Source organism: Hevea brasiliensis, chromosome 2, assembly GCF_030052815.1.
Source record: "Hevea brasiliensis isolate MT/VB/25A 57/8 chromosome 2, ASM3005281v1, whole genome shotgun sequence".
Lineage (NCBI taxonomy): Eukaryota > Viridiplantae > Streptophyta > Magnoliopsida > Malpighiales > Euphorbiaceae > Hevea > Hevea brasiliensis.
In genome coordinates, this window is record NC_079494.1 from 124,371,830 (window position 1) to 124,387,431 (window position 15,602).

The following is a 15,602-nucleotide window of genomic DNA, read 5'->3' on the forward strand; positions in this document are numbered from 1 at the left end:
TTTTAAGAAAAATAGGTTTTCTAACGAGTGTTAGTATGTATGCACCAATTAATGTTTCATTTAATGCATTGCTTTCCCTCCGCCAAATTTCAAGTGATGTTTTAAAAAAAAAATTATCTTACTTATTTACTTTTTAAGAAAATTAAAGGAACATTTTTTTTAATTTTTTATTTATTTATGGTTATCCGCATTTATCTTATCCTTATAAAAACTTCGCTTAAGTAGTTTGTGATTAGCTGGTCCCAAGCCCGGATAAAGGAGGAGGGTTGCAGTAGGTGACAACCAGCGTAAAAATTTCGTCACACCCTATGATATGGATTCAAATGATATAAACGTTGGGGCGTCCTCTACTAACGACGCGCTACATCGAAGTCCGGGTGTAGTGAGAAATATGCAAGGGTGTAGGGCGTTCACCGAAAGCGACGCGCCATGCCGGCGCTTGGGTATGGTGTTAAGTGAGCAAGGGTTCCCACATCATGGACGGGTGTGAGTAAAGAAGTTAGTCCATAGGACAGATAGTAGAATAAATAGTGGAACAGAACACAAGATAGACATAGAAAATAATAGAAGATATAATAGAAGGAGACCAATTAGGAAGGAGCAGGATAGGAGGAGGATCAGGGTTGGTACTTGGAATGTTGGATCACTTACAGGAAAATTAATGGAGCTTGTGGATACCTTGGAAAGGAGAAGGGTGAATATTGCTTGCATTCAGGAGACTAAATGGGTAGGAGAGAAAAGTAAGGAAGTGGGTAATTCAGGGTACAAACTGTGGTTTACCGGAAAGGATAAAGAACGGAGTGGGCATAATCATAGACAGGACATTGAAAGACTCAGTAATAGCTGTGAAAAGAGTAGGAGATAGAATTATACTGGTAAAGCTAGTACTAGAAGGAGAAATAATAAATATAGTTAGTGCTTATGCCCCACAAATAGGACTAGACAGTGAGAGTAAACAAAGGTTTTGGGAAGATATGGATGATTTAATGCAAAATATACAGAATGAAAAGAATGTTTTCATTGGTAGAGATTTGAATGGGCATGTAGGAAGTGATAGACAAGGTTATGAGAATGTTCATGGAGGTTTTGGTTTTGGCAGTCGAAATGAGGAGGGAAAAAACATCATGGATTTTGCTATGGCATACGATCTAATACTAGCAAATACCTACTTTATAAAAAGAGAGTCACATTTAGTGACTTTCAAAAGTGGGCAACATAGAAGCTAAATCGACTTCCTCTTAACTAGGAAGACAAATAGAGCTCTATGCAAGGATTGCAAGGTCATTCCAGGAGAGGCTTTAACAAGTCAACATCGGTTGGTGGTCTTGGATGTCAAGTTTAGGAACAATTCAAGTAAGGTCAGAAGAAATAGTGTAGCTCGAACAAAGTGGTGGGAGTTCAAAGGAGTAAAGCAAGTGAAGTTCAAAAACGAGCTTCTCGAGTCCGAAGTATGGAAGCTGGATATGGAAGCAAATGATATGTGGATACAGATGGCATCAAAGATTAGAGAAGTAGCTAGAAAAGTACTTGGAGAGTTTAAAGGACATGGACCACCCTCAAAAGAGAGATGGTGGTGGAATGAGGAAGTACAAAAGGCAGTGAAGAGAAAAAGGGAATGGTATAAGAAATTACCTAAATGTGATAATAATGAGGCATATGAACAGTACAAGATAGCAAAGAAAGATGCAAAAAAAGCAGTTAGTCAAGTAAGAACACAAGCCTTTGAAAAGTTATATGAGAAACTTGGAACTAAAGAAGAGGAGAAATATATTTATAGATTAGCAAGGAGGAGAGAAAGGAAATGTCAAGATCTCAATCAAGTTAGGTGCATTAAGGATAAAGAAGGAAAAGTGTTGGTGAAAGATGAGGACATTAAAGAAAGATGGAGAAATTATTTTAATGATCTCTTTAATAATAGTCAAAATGGTAATAGCGTGAATATAGATTATAGAACAATAGAAAAGAATGTGAATTATACTAGAAGGATTAGATCTTTAGTTATACTAGAAGGATTAGATCTTTAGAAGTAAAGGAAGCACTTAAGAGAATGAAAGTGGGTAAAGCCTGTGGACCCGATGAAATACCAATTGAAGTGTGGAAGTATTTGGGAGATATAGGAGTGGAATGGTTAACTAAATTATTTAATAAGATTCTAAACTCAAAGAAAATGCCTAATGAATGGAGGAAGAGTATTTTAGTACCTATTTTTAAAAATAAGGGAGACATACAGAGTTGCTCAAACTATAGGGGAATTAAACTCATGAGCCATACTATGAAGTTATGAGAGAGAGTTGTAGAGCATTGACTACGTCATGATACTTCTATCTCTCTCAATCAATTTGGTTTCATGCCCGGTCGTTCTACTATGGAAGCGATCTTTCTCATTAGAAGCTTGATGGAGAAATATAGAGATGTGAAGAAAGATCTACACATGGTTTTTATTGATTTGGAGAAGACTTACGATAGTGTTCCAAGAGAGGTCTTATGGAATGTGTTAGAACAAAAGAGGGTATCTATTAGGTACATACAAGTATTGAAAGATATGTATGAAGGAGCAACTACTATTGTGCACACAGTGGGAGGGGACACAAGAGATTTTCCGATCTCAATTGGATTACACCAAGGATCAGCCATAAGCCCTTACCTTTTTATATTAGTTTTAGATGAACTGACGAAACATATACAAGAGAGTATTCCTTGGTGCATGATGTTTGCGGATGATATTGTTCTGATAGATGAGACACGAGAAGGAGTCAATAGAAAGTTAGAACTTTGGAGAAGTGCTTTAGAGTCAAAGGGTTTTAAGTTAAGTAGAACGAAGACAGAATACATGCATTGCAGGTTCAGTGAAGGCCAAACTAGTGATAGGGAAGGAGTTAATTTGAATGGAGTGATACTGCCCCAAAGTAATCACTTTAAATATCTAGGCTCAGTCCTTCAAGTAGATGGGGGATGTGAGGAGGATGTTAGTCATAGGATTAAAGCCGGATGGTTGAAGTGGAGACGTGCCACGGGAGTTTTATGTGATCGTAAGATTCCCAATAAATTGAAAAGAAAATTTTACTGTACAGCCATACGACCGGCTATGTTATATGGTAGTGAGTGTTGGGCACTGAAAGAGTCGTATGCATCTAAGATAAGAGTTGCAGAGATGAGAATGTTAAGATGGATGAGTGGCCATACTAGACTAGATAAAGTCCGTAATGAGAGTATTAGAGAAAAGGTAGGAGTTGTGCCAATTGAAGATAAGTTGAGAGAAGGGAGATTGAGGTAGTTTGGTCATGTGAAGCGTAGACATACGGAGGCTCCAGTTAGACAAGTAGAGCACATTAGGTTAGAGGATAGAACGAAAAAAAGGGGTAGACCTAAATTGACTTGGAGGAGAGTAGTACAACATGACCTAGAAGCATTACACATTTATGAGGATTTAACCCAAAATCGTTCAGAGTGGAGAAAGCGAATCCATATAGCCGACCCCAAATTTTTGGGATAAAGGCTTAGTTGTATCTTATCCTTATAAACCTTCTCTATTTTAGTTAAATACAATGTACTTTAATCAATTATTAGTAATTTTTTTTTATAAAAAAAGAAGTTATTCAATTATTTTCCTAATTCTTATATAAAACTTTAAAAATTACTTGAAATTAGAGAGGGTACTTATTAAGATTTATTTAATACACTCGATAAAGTATAATTTAATGATAAATGTATTTTTTTTTATACTTTTGAGAGAAAAAAGAATTTTAATTTGTCTTTTAATAATAAATAAGAGAAAAAATTAAAAAAGAAGAAGACTAATAATATGACAACTTATCAGAAACAATAGATAAAAAAAATGAAAAATAGTTATATCTCGATAAACATGATTTTGTTTTCAACGATTATTATAACCATTGGAACTTTATTAATTACCCCAGTAGTTCTTAGCCCTAAAATTAATCAACGGTTCCAAACATTTTTTTGCTTGGGTTGAAGCATTTAGAATAGTCTGGTAGCCTAACATGCTGATGAATTTATTAATCTAGTTCTTACAAATTTTATATTCTTTACTAGGGTAAAGGAGGCCAGGTGTTCTTTGATTCTTGTCTTTACACACATTGCAGGGTCTTTGTTTTGCCTTCTCCATTCATTCATAGACACTTCTGTGGAGATTCATTCGCAAGAACAGGTAGTGGTAATTGCTTTTGGGAAGCAAAGCGGGCAACAGACTTCATAATTCTAACCATGCGTTGCAGACTTGCAGTTGAAGAAATCTGGCTTGGACATCAGAATGACTGTTTGTATGAGACAGCGCCAGCCTATGCGACTGATCAGCCTCACTTTCTTAACTTTGCTCACGTTAATGAAACTTTAAAATAACTTATGTGATTTTTTAATAAAAAATTTGATATAATTATTATTTAACACAATTTATTAATTTTTAATAAATAAAATATTAAATTTATAGAATTTTCATGGCACAAAATTAAAACCACTTCCACTTTGAGGCCTAGTATACATTTAATTACATTAATTTTCAATTATAATTACATTTTGGTGATTTAAAAATCAAGCTGCTGATGGATAAGGGAGTTAGTATTAAACTTTTTGCATAATAATTCAATTATTAATTTTAATTTAATAGTTGCCAATAAAAGATAAGACCAAAACCTAAGCAAGTCTGCCAAGTTGCATGCATCGTCTACATCCGTAAATGGCGCAAAAAAGGGCACTAAAAATGAAAACACAATGGAACATAAAAAAATAAAAAATAAATATTATAATCACTCGCCACACCACACGACACGACACGAGCTCTTGTAGAGAGCGCCAAGCAACAGCAAGCACCAACTTCAACAACAATAAATATGAACCATATCAGATTAGGTTTCACTTTCTCTCTCTCTCTCTCTCTTGCGGCTAGGGTTTTTATCTCTCTCTCTCTTCTTCTCTTTTCTCTCTCAAACCTTAATCCTATTCCCTCTTGTTGACAGATCTGTATAGTTTTACCATGGAGGACTTGTTAACTTAGGGTTTCCTGGTCGCCTTTCGAAGTAGAATCCTTGAGTGGGTGGGGGATTTTGCTGTTCACTGCTGATTTTATCGGAAATGGCGACCATGAACCCTTTCGATTTGTTGGGTGACGATGATGCCGAGGACCCGTCGCAGCTGATGGCAGCTATGCTGAAGGTCGCTCCTGCCGCCGCCGCTGCCCCTAAGAAATCTCATTCTCAACCTCCAGCTAAGCAGCCGGCTCAGTCTCAGTCTCAGTCTCAGTCTCAGTCTCAAGCCAAGCAGTCGGCTAAGCTCCCCTCCAAACCTCTACCTCCGGCTCAGGCTGGTAAGCGGTTCTACAATTGCTTTGTTCTCTTATTGTTATTTACTTCTGGAAAATGTTCATCGAGTTTCCTTTGTTTCTTTTTTTTTTTTTTTTAAGTGATGATTTCCGAGTAAGATTTATGTCTTGTCATAGAGTGTGGAAAGATTTCAGGTTGTTTGTCTCTATGCTAGCGATTACATGCACATGCAATCTCAACATATGGCACATAGCGATTACAAGAATTTGCACATATGCATGATTGTATTTGTTGGTTGGTTAATTTCTTCCTGCATCGAATCTTCTTTCTTTCTCTCGAGCTAAGTTATTTTCCAAAAAAAAAAACAGTTACTTGGCCACTTCAATTTGTTTAGGTTCTATCAAACTTGAATACATTGGTCTGCCTTCAGAACTACCATAAAGCTTTGAAAAAGAATGCAATTTAAAGCATTTGAAAATTGATTGTCAATAAGTGTGTTTGTTCACATTATTGAAAGAAAGCCTGTTCTTGGAGACCTGTAAGTCATACTGGTACTTCCAACTACAATTTTGTCTTTTGCAAATTGGTACTGTATGCTTTTTGATGATTCCAACCTTAGGACGACTTCAGAAGATCAGGATGTAGTATAAGTGGAATGCATGCATTTAACCATTTGATTGCTAGCTGCACGCATCACATTGGAATGAATGTCAGTTTTACTTTGTAAAACATTTTCTTATGACTCCTACACCCAACTAATTTTAGGCCTTTTTATGGCCTTGTACTTTTCTGCATGCACTAAGTTCTATTTACTTTGATTTCCAAAGTGAGGGAGGCAAAGAATGAAGTTGGCAGGGGAGGTCCTGGGGGCGGACGTGGATATGGGCGTGGCCGTGGTGGATACAGTCGGGACACCAATAATGAGAATTCATTCAGCAATACTGGACGACCTGCTGGTCAAGGTGCCCCTGAAGATGGAGATGCTGCTAAGCCCTCTGAAAGGCGTGAATATAGTGGACCTCGTGGTGGTTACCGCAGCAGCGGTCGTGGTGGTGGTGGTTACACTAATGGTGAAGCTGGTGATGGAGATCGCCCACGTCGGCAATTTGAACGTCATAGTGGGACTGGACGCGGGTGGATATTTTTGTTTTTGACTTTTAATATGTGTATGTCATGTGTTTATGCATCTAATATGGCTTACTTCAAAGTGCAGAAATGAGATCAAACGAGAGGGGCCTGGTCGTGGGAACTGGGGAAGTCAGGCTGATGAACATGCTCAGTAAGTGACTACAAGTGAACGTTTCATTAATATATTACTGGCCTATTTAATATTGCTTTTTTTTTAGGAAGGGGGGGGGGTGGGGGTTATTATTTATTTATTTATTTATTGCTATTTTAGGGTGACTGTGGAAGTTGTCAATGAGGGTGATAAAACCTAAGGTGATGAGAAGCCCGTTGGAGAGGAGTAAACAGCAGATGCAAATAAGGAGGCCACTGCTAAAGAACCTGAAGAAAAGGAACCAGAAGATAAGGTGAATGTTTTTATATATTAGGTTAGCAATGATGTTTTATTTGTCTGTATCATTTCTTATTTTACTTTTGGTTTCTTTTGTTCGAGAGAAGATGCATATTACCTAAAGATTCATCTTTTTATTGTTTTCTGGTTGTCATTTTCTTAAAATGGGTGGTTATGAGGATGAAACTAATGCCATTTTAAGATTAAATTGTGCGTGTTGCTTTCATTCAAGAGTATATGTTCCGAGTAATAGTTGTCGTTGGCATTTGATAATTGGGTTTATATATAGCATATTTCTTCTGCTGCCAGAAGTTCTAAATGTGGCAGACCGAGCTTCCAATCCTCAGGTTGTCTAGTTCCAAGTGAAAGGTTCTCTAATGTCTTTTCGTGTCTAGGACTGCTGTTGTGAAGGTTTGAGGTAGAAAGATTTCTAGAATGTGTTCTTAGTGGTCCTCACAACTTAAAGTCAAGAGTACTTAGACTGATTTGTCGTTGTGAATGTTAAAATGCATTGTCTATGAACTCCAACTGCCAATTTTTTAACTGACAATCTAACTTTGGGAATCAAAGATCCAATTTTTTTATTAATTTGTGCCAATCAGTAGCAAGTTGTTATTTATTGAAAAGTTAATGGCTTATTCTACCTGCTACATCCTTTCTATTTAGGAAATGACTCTTGAAGAATATGAGAAGGTGCTAGAAGAGAAGAGGAAGGCCCTGCAGCCACTCAAGGCCGAGGAAAGAAAGGTGGATACTAAAGTGTTTGAATCCATGCAGCAGATCTCAAGCAAGAAGGGGAATGATGACATCTTTATTAAATTGGTGAAGTCTATTGTAATCCTTCGAAGTTTTTAGCTATTATATTGTAATCCCTTCAAAGTTTTTAACTATACATTGATATTATAAAGCCATCATAAAATAAATTAAGTGTTTTTTTCTTCTAATTTCCATTTTCAAGGGCTCTGATAAGGATAAGCGGAAAGAGGCTTCTGAGAAGGATGAGAAAGCTAAAAAGGTACCACCTCCTAACCCCAACACTTTTTGTTCTTCCTATCTTTCCAACATGCTTTTGCATTCCAGAGTTTTTCTTTTTTTTTTTTTAATTGCCAAAAAAAAAAATCTTGAACTTATGCAGTTTTTCAATTCTATCAAAAAGTTTTAATTTTAGCTATTAGGTGTTTAAACTTTGAAGATTTTTCAGTTTATCACTGAATTGTTTCCGAGTCAAATTTATTCCATTTCCAACGACAACTAAAATAGTGGGAGGTATCCCTAAGCTCATCACAATTGCAGCTTTTATTTGGGACCGATGGCTAAAACTACAGTGGTTGGACAAACTTGAGGGGAGAAGGAACTGAGTTAAAATGATCAATTTACTATGTTAAGCATGCGACCATCATCCATGAACTCTTGAGCACGATATGCTTCTAGTAGTATGATCAATTGATGCAGACAATTGGATTAACTATTAGTAATTTAATCTGAGTAGCTCGTACTGGTAGAATTGAAAGTTAAAACACCTAATTCCTAAAATTAAAACTTACTAATAGAGCAAAAAAGAGATTAGTTATATGTTAGTTACATGTTTATTTTGTTTTAGTGTGATTCTTTTCAGTAATATTGTGATAGTCTTGAAATGGGCAGACCGAGACATCAGTGGCCGTCATAAGTGACAAGCACTTTCTTACATTATTGTTCTGTTGTGCTCACGAGGAGCATGGACAATGATTCACAAACTTTCATGGAGTCCTCTTGTTTGCAATATTCTTATTTGCTCTTGTTTTTTAACTATAGGATTCCATTGGTCTTTGGGTTGTATGTATAAGAACTGGAATTACTCTGCTTCTTTCCTTGTTTGTTTTATCATATAATGTTGCTTTCACTGTATGTCTATGAAAGTAAATACTGACCGGTGCATCTGAAATGTTCTGATGGTTATAGTCTGTCAGCATTAATGAGTTCTTGAAGCCTGCTGAAGGGGAAAGGTACTACAGCCCAGGTGGTCGTGGGCGAGGGCGTGGTCGTGGTGCCAGAGGATTCAGTAACAGAGATGCAACGAGCAATGTGGTAGCTCCTTCCATAGAAGATCCTGGGCAGTTCCCGACCTTGGGTGGCAAGTGAGACCTTTTAGAACCCCACATTAGATCTTCTTGGTTGACCATTTGTGGGCTCTTTTTTCGTAAATCTTGGCAGGAAGTTGACTACAATAATGTGATTTCCTGAATTTGAAAAAACAACTTCATTTTATGCTTTAAAATGTATATTTCAGGTATTTCATTTGCTGCTCTCCCTGTAGTCACCTTTAAATGGTATGATATCATTTTACTGTGTTGAGAATTTGTTGCATATGAAATGGGTTATTTATGACTAGAAATTGTTGTTAATCAGTTTTGTTTTCGAATAGATGGAAGACTAGTGATTTATTTTTGCTGAAACGAAACATTACAATTAAAGTACTTGGTTTTGTCCAAATTATTCTACACTTGAGAAAGAGTGAGTGGAGGAAGCAAAAATTAGAAGATAGGATTGGGCAGCATGACGGTTCTTTGTCAATCTTTCAACCATGTTTGATGACCTCCTGGGGCGGGTTGGGAGAGGTTAATAGATTTTACGTTTAGATCATAGTTTGTGGTGTCTTTGGTTTGACGCTAGCAGCTTGAATTTTTTATGTGCGATTTGTTTTGCTTTCTTTAACATTTTTAAAATTAGATAGATTAAAAAGTATACAAATCGTTGAAATTGATTAAAAAATAATATAGAAATTTATTATTATTTAAAATTATTAACTTAATTAATTGGATTTATTACAGTTCTATTAAAAATTCTTTTAATCTAATTGAATTTGTACAAAGGTTAAATTTATTATAAATATAATGAGCCCCCCAGGGGATTTATAGAAAGGATATTACTAACTCTAATTATATTTTAAATAGAAATACACTTCTCATAATATTATCAATGTGAAAATTACCTTAATTAATTAAGAAGTTATTTATTAATATAATAAATATAACACGTGACAAATTATAAAAGCATAGAATGATGAAAATTGTATTTCCTTTTGTTAAAATTTTCTAATATTCCATCTATATTTAAGCAAAACAGGTGAGATATTTTTTTGAAGTTTCCATGCGGCAGTTTCCATTGAGAATTTATGTATTTTATATATAAGAAAATTTTTCATTTTGAAACTTATTTTAGTTAAATATTTTAAAGCTTTCAAAATTTAGTAATATTGTAAATATAATAATATTATTATGAACATCATCAATTCCTTAATCATTGGTAAGAATCAAATGCAGATTCCAAACTTGAGGAATTACCTCATGCGGCAGTTTCCATTGAGAATTTATGTATTTTATATATAAGAAATTTTTTCATTTTGAAAATTATTTTAGTTAAATATTTTAAAGCTTTCAAATTTTAGTAATATTGTAAATATAATAATATTATTATGAACATCATCAATTCCTTAATTATTGGTAAGAATCAAATGCAGATTCCAAACTTGAGGAATTACCTCAATCGCCCTAAAAGCTTTTAATTTTCTAGTTTACTCCTACTATGGAATGTATAATAAAGGGAAAAAAATGCAATTTAATATAGAGGGAAGTATGCAACGCTGCTCTCAAATTTCAATAGCAAAAGAAACAAAGTGTATTATTGGAGCGGCAATTGCATTTGCAAACCAGCCAGTGAGAGTGAGAGACGCAAACATGGCAACGGCTGCAGAAGATGAGTTCTACCTTCGATACTACGTGGGACACAAGGGAAAATTCGGCCATGAGTTCCTTGAGTTTGAGTTCAGACCAGATGGTAAGCTTCGATACGCCAACAACTCCAATTACAAGAACGACACCATGATCCGCAAGGAGGTCTTCCTCACCCCTGCCGTCCTTAAGGAGTGCTGCCGTATCATCTCCGAGAGCGAGGTTTTCTTTGTTTCTTTTGCTTCCTCTTTATTTTATTTTATTTTTTTCTCTAAAATGCTGCTTTCTCTCTCTTAGGGTTTGTTCTTCCCTTCGCCTCCTCTGTCTGAGGGCTTGCAATTGTCATTTCAACTAATTGTCCTATATATATATATATAAACCCCCTCAAGTTCTAAACCCGGGCAACATATATTCATCTATATTCTTTGGAATATTTTTCTGAGTTTGTGAATCTCAATTTAGGGGTTTGCATCGAAGCTTAACTAGAACCTTGTGGAGCTTGGGGTTTTGTTTTTCTCAGTTCATCATTATATTTGTTGCATTAAAGGAATCGCTGCTCCTTGTAGTTATGAAATCAATGGTCTATTTGTTGAGTTTTAGGCTTTTAGCTTAACAATAACGTTGGAGATTTTTTCTTCTGAATTCCTGATTTATTTGGTTTGCATTTGGAGCAGTTTATTTGTTACGTGTATTGAGAGCGCTTGTGCGCTGGAAATATGCTTATTTATTTTTTAAATTTTTTAGTAGTTATGTGATTTATGATTTGGTTCAAATGATTTTGTTTCTCAGATCATGAAGGAAGATGATGCCAACTGGCCAGAACCGGACAGGGTTGGGCGACAAGAGCTTGAAATTGTGATGGGAAACGAGCATATCTCCTTCACTACCTCAAAAATTGGGTCTCTTGTTGATGTCCAGAGTAGTAAGGATCCTGAAGGACTTCGTATCTTCTATTACCTTGTTCAGGTCAGCTACTTTCACATTTATACTCCGCCTTTCTATGTGTTTTTCCTTTTGGTTTATATTGCTTATATTGGTTAGTGTTGGACATAAATTTTGCTTTCACTATTCTTTAGTTTACTTGGTATAAGTAAACATCCAGGCTAATTTTTATGGATAGAACCTTTAGACAAATAGATATAGTGTATAAAGGTTGCCAATATCATTTACCTGATTTGTGATGCTGATTCTGCTGGGTTGGATTATTTAACGAACCCATAACACAAATGGGTATTGTTGCCCTTAAAAGAAAAATATTGTATAGTGCAGTCATGAGCAATGGGCACTGTTGCACTCAAAAGAAAAAATGTCATGGGCAATGTATTAATGTATAGCAAATGCTTCTAGACGACTTTCTTGGTAAGGACTCTTGTTTTTTATATGATTTATGCCCATGACAGCATTCAGAGGGCCTTTTGCTTTGATATTCTAATTTTGTCTAATGTGTTGGTTATCATATTTTTGTTAATACATCGTTACCACTATTGAGCACATCAACATTGGGAGTTTTACTATAAATGCTGGTTCTTAATGGCGTTTTATGTGGTTGCAGGACTTGAAGTGCTTTGTCTTCTCTCTCATCTCACTACATTTCAAGATTAAGCCTATTTAAGGGCTCTTATGCTGTCCATTCGATTTGTATCCGGGGATTATTTTTGTGTTTGATTTTTGCTTGTAAGATTTGTTATTTCAATAACTTGATGGTTTTACTGCCTTTCGAGAACTGTTTGAGGCTGTGTAAGGATGTATGGGCATGTGGTTATATGGGCATGTGGTTACCCGATTGAGAATATTTCGAGGAACTGTTGGGAACGTGGAAATAGCAAAATTAATCAACGTATTAGAAGGTCCATCTATCTTCAATCTTACTACACATGGTCCCGATTGCAGGTTGTTTTTCTAGTTTAAATTTGGAGGGTTTTATTAACCTGAGCACAATTATAACTCCAGGCAGTGTTAAACATTAACCTTAGTCCCGATTGCAAGTTGTTTTTCTAGTTTAAATTTGGAGGGCTTAATTAACCTGAGCACAATTGTAACTCTAGACAAAGTTATTAACCTTGAGCAAGAATGAAGATTTTGTTTTGATTGCTTTTCAAAGGGTTATACATCAACAGCATCAAATCCGAACAATTAACCCTACAACGTGAACGCATGATAAAATAGAGTGCTAAACTAGGAAATTTAATGAATATCGGACAAATTACAGTAACCTTGAATTGTACAAACTAGTACTCCAGGTAGATGAGAGGATTTGCTTGCTAAAAATGATAAGCTGTACACTTCTCAGACCCTATTGGAATATCTCTCAATCATGTGTGGATTAGATCTTGAATGTTGCATGCAATGCTTCTTCGGCCAACGAGTACACAAATGAAGCCTTTCATATTTAACAGACCAACAAAATAACAAGTGAAATTTTACACAAGGTGTGGATCAGACCACCACCTTTTTACCTCAGATTTCCACCGAACTTCCTTGAGCATCCCATCCAATCCATAATCCCTTTCCATAACAAGTTTGATTCCCTCGTCCGAGTACCATCCAACTCCAATGAAAAGGATGCCATCCTTGCCAACATCAACATATAATGAGGCACCATATGGTAGCCAAAGTATAGTCACATCCTGCATGACTATTATCTCCTCATCCACAAAGTAGATTGGATTTTCAGGCAAGCTCCTCTTTTTCAAGGTTTCTGTACTTGAGATTGCGAGCCGCAAGAAAAATAACAAACAATTATGGGGGATTTTTACAAAAAAGGTGCAATAAAAAAATTATATCAAAAAAGGTGAGTTTGAAAGTAATTATTAAAAAATAGTGAACTTTACTGAATTGAGCGAGGTGAGTATGGGACGCAAACTATAAAAACTTTTTTAAGGTTCGGATGCTATTTATAATAGCGTGCCCATTAAAAATTTGAAAGGAAAAATAGTGTCTAGCTTTCCTTTAAATAATAAATAATTAATTAAAAAAAATTAAAAGTTAGATGCTACTGCAAGTAGCGTCCAACTTTTCTTTAAAATTTTTAATTATTTTATTTTATATTTTAAATAAAATATAAATATTATTTTAATAAATAAAGTCATAATATTTAATATTATATATTATAATATTTTTATTATAAATATTATTTTTTAATTTAAAATTAAATTAAAATTTAATGAAATTAAAAAAATAAATAATTAAAAAAGTTTATGAAAAGTTGGATGCTATAGTAGCGTCCAATTTTTCTTTTTTAATTATTTTATTCTATATTTTAAGTAAAATATAAATATTATTTTAATAAATAAAATTATAATAATTAATTTTACATATTATAATATTTTTATTATAATTTTTTTTTATTTAAAATTAAATTTTTTATTATTAGGCCGGTAGTAAGCCTAACTATTCCTCAACCCATGACTAGGCCCACAATTTAGGCCCAATACGCATATAAAAATAATTTAAATTAAACTGTTATAATTTTATTTCGGGCCAACTTAGCCCAGTAATTATCAGAAACTAAAATTAGGGGATCCCAATCTCAATTACATCATTTACAAACTATTTAAAACTCATAAAATTTTTTCATTTGTTAATGCGAAAACTTAAATTTATGCATTCCCTGATAGGATTAATGCTACTACTAGTACATGCGGAGTTCTAAATTATAAATTTAGACAATAATAATACAGTTAAGTAATTTTCTCCATAACCTGCGAGGAAATAAAAAATTTATTTTTAAATAAAAAAACTTTTTTTATAATAAAAATATTATAAATATATATATAATTTTATATGTATATAAATATATATAAAGAACTGGAATTACTCTGCTTCTTTCCTTGTTTGTTTTATCATATAATGTTGCTTTCACTGTATGTCTATGAAAGTAAATACTGACCGGTGCATCTGAAATGTTCTGATGGTTATAGTCTGTCAGCATTAATGAGTTCTTGAAGCCTGCTGAAGGGGAAAGGTACTACAGCCCAGGTGGTCGTGGGCGAGGGCGTGGTCGTGGTGCCAGAGGATTCAGTAACAGAGATGCAACGAGCAATGTGGTAGCTCCTTCCATAGAAGATCCTGGGCAGTTCCCGACCTTGGGTGGCAAGTGAGACCTTTTAGAACCCCACATTAGATCTTCTTGGTTGACCATTTGTGGGCTCTTTTTTCGTAAATCTTGGCAGGAAGTTGACTACAATAATGTGATTTCCTGAATTTGAAAAAACAACTTCATTTTATGCTTTAAAATGTATATTTCAGGTATTTCATTTGCTGCTCTCCCTGTAGTCACCTTTAAATGGTATGATATCATTTTACTGTGTTGAGAATTTGTTGCATATGAAATGGGTTATTTATGACTAGAAATTGTTGTTAATCAGTTTTGTTTTCGAATAGATGGAAGACTAGTGATTTATTTTTGCTGAAACGAAACATTACAATTAAAGTACTTGGTTTTGTCCAAATTATTCTACACTTGAGAAAGAGTGAGTGGAGGAAGCAAAAATTAGAAGATAGGATTGGGCAGCATGACGGTTCTTTGTCAATCTTTCAACCATGTTTGATGACCTCCTGGGGCGGGTTGGGAGAGGTTAATAGATTTTACGTTTAGATCATAGTTTGTGGTGTCTTTGGTTTGACGCTAGCAGCTTGAATTTTTTATGTGCGATTTGTTTTGCTTTCTTTAACATTTTTAAAATCAGATAGATTAAAAAGTATACAAATCGTTGAAATTGATTAAAAAATAATATAGAAATTTATTATTATTTAAAATTATTAACTTAATTAATTGGATTTATTACAGTTCTATTAAAAATTCTTTTAATCTAATTGAATTTGTACAAAGGTTAAATTTATTATAAATATAATGAGCCCCCCAGGGGATTTATAGAAAGGATATTACTAACTCTAATTATATTTTAAATAGAAATACACTTCTCATAATATTATCAATGTGAAAATTACCTTAATTAATTAAGAAGTTATTTATTAATATAATAAATATAACACGTGACAAATTATAAAAGCATAGAATGATGAAAATTGTATTTCCTTTTGTTAAAATTTTCTAATATTCCATCTATATTTAAGCAAAACAGGTGAGATATTTTTGAA

The 15,602-nt window shown here is 34.3% G+C and overlaps 3 protein-coding genes across 4 annotated transcripts in view; all 3 read left to right on the forward strand.

The window, feature by feature from the left end:
* The first annotated feature begins 4,866 nt into the window (after positions 1-4,866).
* LOC110635845 (RGG repeats nuclear RNA binding protein A) overlaps positions 4,867-15,602 on the forward strand; it is a 73,968-nt gene continuing 63,232 nt past the window's right edge. The window contains exons 1-2 of one of the 2 annotated variants that reach the window (XM_058142980.1): positions 4,867-5,320; positions 6,104-6,410. In XM_058142980.1, the coding sequence (XP_057998963.1) occupies positions 5,089-5,320; positions 6,104-6,410 (539 nt within the window). In that variant the 5' untranslated portion in view covers positions 4,867-5,088. The remainder of the gene's footprint in view (positions 5,321-6,103; positions 6,411-15,602) is intronic. The other variant, XM_058142981.1, reaches the window with a different exon arrangement.
* LOC131169243 (RGG repeats nuclear RNA binding protein A-like) lies at positions 6,716-9,129 on the forward strand. Its single transcript, XM_058142991.1, has 4 exons — positions 6,716-6,808; positions 7,459-7,614; positions 7,751-7,807; positions 8,734-9,129. Exons 2-4 carry the CDS (start codon positions 7,462-7,464, stop codon positions 8,911-8,913), a joined length of 390 nt encoding a protein of 129 aa, XP_057998974.1. The 5' UTR covers positions 6,716-6,808; positions 7,459-7,461; the 3' UTR covers positions 8,914-9,129.
* LOC131177858 (protein mago nashi homolog) lies at positions 10,388-12,225 on the forward strand. The gene is made up of 3 exons (XM_058142983.1): positions 10,388-10,724; positions 11,292-11,468; positions 12,055-12,225. Exons 1-3 carry the CDS (start codon positions 10,407-10,409, stop codon positions 12,112-12,114), a joined length of 555 nt encoding a protein of 184 aa, XP_057998966.1. The 5' UTR covers positions 10,388-10,406; the 3' UTR covers positions 12,115-12,225.

Excerpts from the sequence above, each read along its gene's own strand:
- LOC131169243 (XM_058142991.1), top strand. The coding sequence starts at position 7,462 with ATGACTCTTGAAGAATATGAGAAGGTGCTAGAAGAGAAGAGGAAGGCC. Across the intron at positions 7,615-7,750 it reads ATGACATCTTTATTAAATTG|GGCTCTGATAAGGATAAGCG; the intron begins GTGAAGTCTATT and ends TCCATTTTCAAG. Across the intron at positions 7,808-8,733 it reads AGGATGAGAAAGCTAAAAAG|TCTGTCAGCATTAATGAGTT; the intron begins GTACCACCTCCT and ends TGATGGTTATAG.
- LOC131177858 (XM_058142983.1), top strand. The coding sequence starts at position 10,407 with ATGCAACGCTGCTCTCAAATTTCAATAGCAAAAGAAACAAAGTGTATT. Across the intron at positions 10,725-11,291 it reads GTATCATCTCCGAGAGCGAG|ATCATGAAGGAAGATGATGC; the intron begins GTTTTCTTTGTT and ends TTTGTTTCTCAG. Across the intron at positions 11,469-12,054 it reads TCTTCTATTACCTTGTTCAG|GACTTGAAGTGCTTTGTCTT; the intron begins GTCAGCTACTTT and ends ATGTGGTTGCAG.